We start from the raw sequence: 9,385 nt of genomic DNA, 5'->3' as shown, positions 1-9,385 counted from the left end.
AAACCTAAAAAAAATATAAAAAATTTCACTTCACCGGAAAAGTTGAGGGGTAGCGGATGCTACCCCTGCTCTTACCTTACATCCGCCCCGATTCAACTTTAAAATTAAAATTGTTACTTTTTTATATTACAGCGACGACCATATATAGTGTTTCAATATGTAATTTATTAAACTTCGAAAAAAATTTAATATTTAATACGCTTTTGGTCCCTTATTAAAAAGATTCCTAGAGGATTGGAAATCGGCCGTAATAAATAAAATAACAAGAAATAATTATATATTTAACAAGAAATAATAATGAAATTGACATGTTAACAAACAAATATAAATGCTTTCAATGTTAATAAATAAAATATAATACTAATATTTATATATTTAACAAGAAATAATTATGAAATGGATGTGTTAATTTGATATATCAACTATGACTGACTAAATGAGTTTTATCTTACATCATCTAATTTTAAATTGTACTTCAGATTGTCTCTTTATAAAATTCATAAACTCCCTTTAAAGTGTATGTGTAATTAATAATTAAAAAAATATATAAAAACCATTACATGTGGGTATTTTTTTATTAAAATTTCAAAAACCTGTTACACATGTATCATTTATTTATAGTATTTGGTGAGTTTGATAACTCTTCAGTTCACATGTTTTTTTCTACCTTTTGTATTAAATAACAAACTGCAGTATATGCTTTCTTTTTTAAACAATTAAAACATTGAAAACATCTATTTAACGCGTTCAAAGTAAATCTCTATTTGAACTTTTTATATCTTATTATTATCTCTCTCCCATCTTTTTTATACTTACAAAACATTTATTTAGAAAATAATTTGGTATTTTTCATATAACTTACAAGTTACAATTCATCATATACTGTTTCATAATTCATTTTTAATACATGCTATAACATTTATTAATTTAAAAATCTTTTGACTAAAAAGCTTTTCAAAGTGGTATGAAACCACCTATTTGTTAACAAAACACAAACAACACACCTTAGCTCCTTCTCCATCTCTCTTCAACAACAATGCCTTCCAAATCACATAAAACCTTCATGCCATTATTATGCCGATTCTCCGAAACCGACACCGTCCAACCGATCAAACTCCCCGGCCCTTCGACCGATCCTTCCTCACCAAAACTCACTTGCATCGGCCAAATGAAAAAGAAATCCACCTCCACCACCAGCCACCGCTTCCTCACCGGAAACCTAACAGATCCCAGCAACTCCAGACCCTCCGTCCACTCCAAACGCTACAATATATTCTCGGGTAAAAACCTAATCTCTCCAGCCATTGAAACTGCTACTACCATCAAGCAATCAAACAGTAAATGCGTTACTGCTACAAACAGAAGCAAGAGCTGTAACGGTAGAGGAAGAACACCGATCATTAGATCGAATAGATATTATATGAATAGTAGTGATGATCATGATATTGTGAGAGTTGTGGTGGATGAAAACCTTGATCCGCCGTTGCCGGTGGTGAAATGTGGCAGGAGAGATCAAGAAGTGAACGTGAATTTATGCAAGAGACGTGGAATTGAAATGAAAATGCTACAGATTCAGCCGATTAATCAAAATATTAACGTTAACAATGGTGGATTTTCGATTTCTTCATCGGTGATCAAGACTAGGGCTGTTCACGAGTCGAGCCCGAGTCAAGTCAGGGTGGTTTCGAGCTCGGGCTCGAAATTAAGCGAGCACACTTAGCTAGCTCTAGCTCGATTTTTGAAGTTAAGCAAGCTTAAGAGCGAGCCAACAAGCCGAGCCATGATTCAACCGAGTCTAGGTCAATTTTGGCTCGGTTATAAAAATGATCCAAATCAGCTCAGGATGCTTCAAATCAACCTAACTAGTTTTTTTCGAGCTTTTATAGAACAAGCCACGAGCTTCGAGGCTCGATCTTTTTAAACAGCGCTAATCAAGACGGATGATCGATGATGAGCTTGTATCAAATTATTATTGTTTTGTACCACGTGTAATGGGGTGTGGTTGTTAGAACTAAAATTGTTTCCTTATGTTACTTTTTTCTTTCCACACTTGATGGGTTTGAACATGTGGAAACCAAGCTATCAAATAATTATATAGTCATTATGACTAATATGATTCTTGCAAGAGATAGTCATACTTTTTTGTATGCTTATTAACTTTTAGCTATGGGCCCCTAAGGATGTTTGGAGTGTAATTGGGAATAGGTTCTACATAGGCAAATGCAATTTTTGACATTATAGACCATATCTTACGGGGCTTTGTTAGAGGTTTGGTTGAGAAAAAAAGTGTTGTCATGTAAACGACACATAGACGCACTTTTTTATTACTCATGGATACCTAAAAGAGGTGTAATAAGAGGGGCTTGGTTGAGAGCTTGGTTGGTGATAAGGCGATTATTGTTTAATTACTATTATTATTTATTTATGTTAGTTTACTTAACAAGTGTAAATGAATATAATTGTTAAATACAAAGTTTAGGTTTCATTAAACTTTTTATAAAAAAAATAAATATAAAATAGAGAAAATAAAGAAAAAAAAACGTAATTTTTAAAAATAAAAAATCACAAATACAAAGTGAATTTTCTAGTAGCTTTAAAATGAAAAATAGTACTCAATAAAATATTAGTTTTCATTGTATTTTTACATATTCTCATTCTTCTCTTTCTTCTCTATGGTTTATTTCCATATTCACTTCGTTTCTTCCCTACCATTTAATAGATTCACTGTGTGTGTAAATTATGTGTACGTTTTAAATATTAAAATAAAGAAAAGAAAATCACCATCTCCCCACCCCCCACCCACCCACGCCCGCGACTCGCCCTCTGGCCACCACCCGGTGCCTCCGTTTGCGCCGGTGTGTGGCAGGATTCCACCTTGGTGGCCTTCGAAGTGGCTGTATTTGCACTATGATAACACATAGCCTTATGATTAGTAAATTATTAATGATTAATTATCGAGATGGAATTTTGAGAAACGCAAATGGTAGGACCAGCCTCGTCCCCAAGAATGATAAAAATTAAAAAAAAAAAAGAATTAAGGCCTCGTGTGGATTAAAATTTGGGCCTACTCATAATATAAATTCATCAATTATATATCAACAAACCACAATATGAATATAATTGTTATAAAATAAACAAAAAAAAAAGTAGTGTATCAAAATTAGGGGTGTTCAGCGATCGGTTTAAAACCGTAAAATCGTCCAAGTAGGTCATCGGTTTGGCTTCACAGTCGTTTTTTTTACGTTCGGTCGGTCGGCTTCAAAATTTTCAAACCGTAATGAAGGGTTTGGCTTACGGTTTTTATTGAAAACTGGCCGTAAAAAACCGGACCGGACCGTAGGATTTATTTATATATAAATTATATTTTTTTTATATTAGATTTATATAACTACTAGTTTTAGAGCCCGTGTCACACACGGGATAGTTCAAATTATAAAATTATAAGTAAAAAAATATATGAAAAAAAATTTATTACATCTATGCTTGTATCTATACAATGTGTACGTAAATTGATTTTATTTATATCACAAAATGATTTTTTTAAATGAACTTAATAAAAAAATGTCCATGAATGTGTACATAAATTGATTTTATTTATATCACAAAATGATTTTTTTAAATGAACTTAATAAAAAAATGTCCATGCAAAAACTTCCCCGAGAATGCTTCTTTCTATTGAAAAATTCATTCTCAGTGTCATATATGTATGAAAGAATTTTGGTTATGAACTAATTTCGGAAATAAGACTTCTCATACGATAGTAGTTCTAACCATTCAGCCTAAATACAAAAGGAGCGTTACCTTTATTGATATATTTATCAATTTACCACCCATCAAAGGAAAGTAGAACATTAAATTGTAACAATGGATGTTCTTTAAGAACTATGTTTTTCTGAGCTACACCATGAAAAATATTTTGATAAGTTTCAGAGGGCTTCTCGACTTTGTCATAATGACAACATAAAAAACAACATGTTAACCCATTCAATTTTGTGAATCTTTTGTTTCATTTGATCATAGTTTAGCATGTCATACTTCCCATATGATATTCTGATCACCATTGAAAAAAAAATTAATGTTGACATAAATATTTCAAATTTGATAAAAGTTAAGCATTGATAGGCATGAGGGTGGCGTGTTGAAAGTGTCCGCAATGTTTTTTTAAAATTTTAATAGTTGAGGGAAAAATAGTCAGTTTGCCAAATCCCGAGCCTTTGCCCTTAAAAATAAATTTGAAATCTGAATCATGTTTAAAATTTTAACTTTCATACTTTTGACATTTTAAAATCAACACTTTGAACCCATAACAAATTTTACGATAAATCTATTTTGCATTCTCAAATTTTAAAAATACTCAAAATTATCATTTTTGACCCTAACAAATTTTGACCAATATATAGTTAACTTGTACCAAACAATCTATTTACCAACTTTTGACCCATAAAATCAAATTTAAGTTCCACAAAAAAACCCGAAACAATTTTCATTTGAGAAACATAATTTGTTGTTGATTTTTTGAATTCACCAAGTATCTTGAACATATAGTAAAATAATATGTTAATAATTATATTTATAAAAATATATAGATATTATATAAATATAGTGTAAAAGGAAAGTGAGAATTATTGATTTATTACATATATTAGTGTATATTAGTTTTGGAGGGAAAAAATTATAAGAATTAACCAAAACATGACAAGTGTTCACATTTATTTTACTTTATTAGAATAGGTAGATTTATAATATATTATATGTTTTAAAAATTGGGCTTCTTGTCTTAGCCACTATAAGATGCTAGTGTGTAATTTAGCCCAACTTTACTAAAAGTCCAGTATCCCGTAATATTCTAGGCTTAAATTCTCGACAATATGATTAATTATGGGAAACTTGCATTTTGGTTATTTTTATTTTTGGACAACTTGAAATCTGAACTTGTGAATTAGAGTTTAAGTTTTTGACAATAGCATATTAAAGCCTAAACCGTGAAACCGGCCGGAGCCAAACCGTTAGTAACGGTTCGGTTTGGTTTGGTTTTTATTTTCAACGGTTTAGCTTCGGTTTTTTATTAGCAAAAACCGTACTAACGGTTTGGCTTACGGTTTGACCCAAAAACCGTCAAAACCGGACCGTGAACACCCCTAATCAAAATGATTGAAGTTAAGCGAATTTTGAAGCTCTCCTCGCGTTTTGTGAAGCAAAGCTCTCAATCAAGTTTTTATAGTCCATACCTTCTAATATTTCGTTTTCAATAGATATCATCTGCAATCCGATAAGTCTTTCTTGGGACATGTCGACCGTAAATAAGTCTTTCTTATGACATTTGGGACGGGTAACACCCGTCCCATTAGGGTATGGGACGGGTTTGAGATTACCTTTGAAATTTTTCGCAGGTTAGGACGTGTATGTGAGCTGTAATATATCCGATTACATAACCCCAAGTAATGTTCCACACGCGCCTTGCACAGGGAACTCGACAACGAACCCAAATATCAAAACGAGAATACACAAACTAATCGTCATGACTACACTCCGACACACAAAAAAAGTTCATCTAAATATTAAAATTACCAATTCGTGCGTTGCAAGACGGGAACTCGATCGGTTTTGTGCACTTGTTATGACAAAAGAAAAGGAAAACAAAAAATTAAAATAAAAAAATATATCCATAAGGATATCGACCGTTTGATCCGTAATAATCATTTCAAAATTATTAAATTAGTTAAATTTAATTTAATAAAACCAAAAAACCTTTTATGGAATATAAGATTTTTTTTACTGTAAATCCAGTTACCAAATTAAATTAAAACAACAAAATCAATACCAACTCTAAAAGTTAAATTGGTCGCTTATAAATATTCTTTTTCATAGGGTAAGAATCCTAAGAGAACCATTGACAAATTGAGAACTTTGAAAATCATTTTGGACCACTAAAAAAAACCTCTAAAAGATATTTAAAAAATTATAAAACAAAAAAAAAGAAAATTTTAAAAAAGTAAAAAAACCAAAATTCTTATATCTCATTCCGGTTTCATTAAAAAAAACCGAATTTTTTTTCTTTTTTATTCATATTATACCTATACACATATGTATAATTTCATTTAATATCTAGTTACGTAATATACATATATGTACATTATCATTTACCTTAAATTATACATATATATATATATAGGAAAAAACATGCGTGTACATATTTTACATTTATGTATAATAAATAAAACCGATTTTTTTTTTCTTTTTAATTCTTATTATACCTATACACATACATATGTATACTTTCATTAAATCTCTAATTACGTAATGTACACATATGTACATTATCATTTACCTTAAATTATACATATGTGTATAGGAAAAAAACATGTGTGTACATACATGTACATATTATACATATATGTATAATTTAACTAAACCGAGAATTTTTTTACGGTTTTTTTTTAAGAAATCGATATGATAAATAAGAACTTTGGTTTTTTTATTTTTTTTATTTTGTGTTTTTTTGTGACCTAAAATAGTTTTCATAGTTCTCAATTCTGAAAAAATTCTCACATGATACTCTAATCCTTTCATAAATTTGAAAAGATAACTTACATTTAAATATTTATAGCAAAAAAGAAAAATAAAAAATACACCTATGTGGTAGAGGTGCACAAATCGGTTTTTTTAAAAAAACCGGTTCGGTTATTAACCGGACCGGTTTTTTTGGCCCGGAAAAAAACCGGTTCGGTTAATAACCGGACCGGTTAATAACCGGACCGGTTAATAACCGGTTTTTGTATGTCAAAACCCTAACCGGTCTAACCGGTTAGGACCGGTTTAGAAACCGGTTAGAACCGGTTAATAACCGGTTAACAGGTTTTTTTTTAAAATAACCGGTTAATAACCGGTTTTTTTCATAATAACCGGTTTTAAAAAAAACCGGTTTTTCCATTAACCGGTTCGTTAACCGGTTTTGGATCTAAAACTTGTAACCGAAATACGAACCGGCGGTTTGTAAACCGGTCAAACCGGTTTTTAAAAAACCAGTTTTTGTAAAAACCGGTTTCCGGTTTAAACCGGCAAACCGGTTCCCCAACCGGTTTTTTTGACCATCTCTAGAGTATGTGGCCAACGTGCAAACTAACCAAATTTAACATGATTTTGATTGATAACTTTTTAACTTTTATCTATTTTTAAAAGAAAGTGAAAAAGCTAACAAAACTAGTCAAATTGCCAACTAAGCAAAGTACTCACTGTATCAATCAATTTTTCAATTACATATTGGATAGCACTGTTTACGAGCTGAGCCGAGCCGAACCGAGTGAAGTCTTGTTCGTTGCTTGGCTTGTTTACAACCAAACCGAACGGCTGAAATTCGAATAGAGCGAAAAATGAAACGAGCCCAAATCGAACCGAGCATTTTTCGATCGAACATCAAGCGATTTCGAGCATTTTTTATTTCTTTTTCACTTTAAAATTTTTAATAAGAAACAAGTCTGAATGCTGTAAATAATATATTTTGTAAACAAATTAGTAGTTTTTAGAAAAACGTATAATAGGTTGTAAATTTTTAGGAGAAAGAAGTTTGAAGTGATATATAATGAACATGTAAACAAACTTTAAGTATTCTGAAAACTTAAATCAAATTAATAAAACTATAAAATTGACGGAATAGGAACAATTTAAAAGGGTTTAAAAGATTGTATATTATATTTTATGTGTGTTGTCTATATATTTATATATTTGTTCATATATAGTTATATATAAAATAAATTAAAAATATTCGAGCCGAACCGAACCGAGCAGACCTTTGCTCGTTGCTTGGCTCGTTTACGAACCGAACCGAGCAAAGCGGCTCGTTTACAATCGAGCGAAAAAATGAGCGAATATTTTTCGAGCAAATTCCGAGCGGGCGGCGAGCGAGTTCCCGAGCGGGCGGCGAGCGAGTTCGAGCGTCGAGCGGTTTGGACGGCCCTAACATTGGATGATTGGATTTGGGCCTCATATAGTCAGCCATGTTGCCCATGTATATATAAAAGTTAAAAAATAACTTTTGGGCCCATTTGAGCTTTAGGCCTCGTGCCTTTACACGGACTGCACAGTCCAAGAACCGGTCCTGGATAGGATCAGTTAGAGGGAATTGAGATGAACGGGACACTGTCCACTCATCAGTTTTGATCCAAATTGGTCATCTCGAATAGTTTTCGTAGACTCACTCCGTCCACCCTGAAATACATAAAATTATGTGTCCAACCTATGAATATGTACTATATTGTGGTCATGTGAAATTTAGCAGCATTTAAAAAGTTTTTCTCACACTTTTTCTCAAACAATCGCATCGATCTAGAAGTTTCATTTCATATTCACACCGTCATTTACTTTTACATTTATTACTTGAAATTATATTATTTGTAGTTAATTATGCCATTAATTTATGTGATTTTTAAAAAGTGATGGGTGTCATACCTAGCCACGGGACCTGAACGTTTTTGACTAATTGGTACTAGATACAAAGTGACGGAAAGGAAATAATATACATTTATTTTCTACAAGTTTTACATTTTGCTAATTCTAACACTAGGTCAAAGTGTGACTACAAAACTTAATTAACTATTTATAAGTTTATATTTCATATATATAAGTTAAGAACACATGAGGAAGGAAAATCATTCAAATGGATATAGAATATGTGGTTGAGATTAAATCTGATTAAAAATTGAATTGGGAGGGAAAATAAAGATGTGTGATGATTACACTAGTGCAAACGTTAGTTATACCTGTGTCAAAAGTCGATTCGGTGTGTAAAAAAATATTGTAATTTTTTTACGTACATGTAACCTACATATTACATATATGTAAAAAAAATAAAAATTTATTACGTTGAGTTCTTAAAATTCAAAGTAGTTCTTAAAAGAAATCAACTCAATATCACATAACTAAACTTATAGCATTCGATGTATTTAATATTATACAACTGAAACAAAATTATAAAGTCAAATTTAAAAATTATAAAATATAATAGCATAATTTCCGACGTCAGATTATCTAATTAAATACGAAAAAAATTATTTTTTTTATTAAAATTCATGGGTCTTAACAATTCCAAATACAGGTACAAAGATCTAGAATGCAAAAGCTAGTAACGTCCGGGCCTTTTATAGCTTTGCATTGATTTCGGCATTTCCATATAACGCATGGCTCAAGGTACCAAGTTTCTTTACACTTTTTGCCATTCACCACCGTGCTCCCTAATTAGTTAGGCATAATAAATTGAGGAATAAAAATAATTAGTAAGTCATTACAAGTGTGTTATTTATATGCCATAAGGTCAAAAACAGGTGCTCTATAAAAATTAAGTAATACATAGCTTACCGGCAATTGCGAGTATGAAAAAAACTGCAACATA

The 9,385-nt window shown here is 31.3% G+C and overlaps 1 protein-coding gene across 1 annotated transcript; it reads left to right on the top strand.

Moving 5' to 3' along the window:
• Positions 1-1,036: 1,036 nt before the first annotated feature.
• LOC143602672 (uncharacterized) lies at positions 1,037-1,630 on the top strand (the record flags this gene model as incomplete). The annotated part of the gene is made up of 1 exon (XM_077079705.1): positions 1,037-1,630. A coding segment is annotated over exon 1 (594 nt), but the record flags the coding sequence as incomplete, so codon positions are not given.
• Between the last annotated feature and the right edge of the window lie 7,755 nt (positions 1,631-9,385).

The sequence above is a fragment of the Bidens hawaiensis genome, unplaced genomic scaffold, assembly GCF_021521415.1.
Source record: "Bidens hawaiensis isolate Kalapana, Puna unplaced genomic scaffold, B.hawaiensis_p1.1 tig00059311_1, whole genome shotgun sequence".
Classification (NCBI taxonomy): Eukaryota; Viridiplantae; Streptophyta; class Magnoliopsida; order Asterales; family Asteraceae; genus Bidens; species Bidens hawaiensis.
Note: the sequence above shows the minus strand (reverse complement) of the source record. Positions and strands in the feature narration are given on the sequence as shown.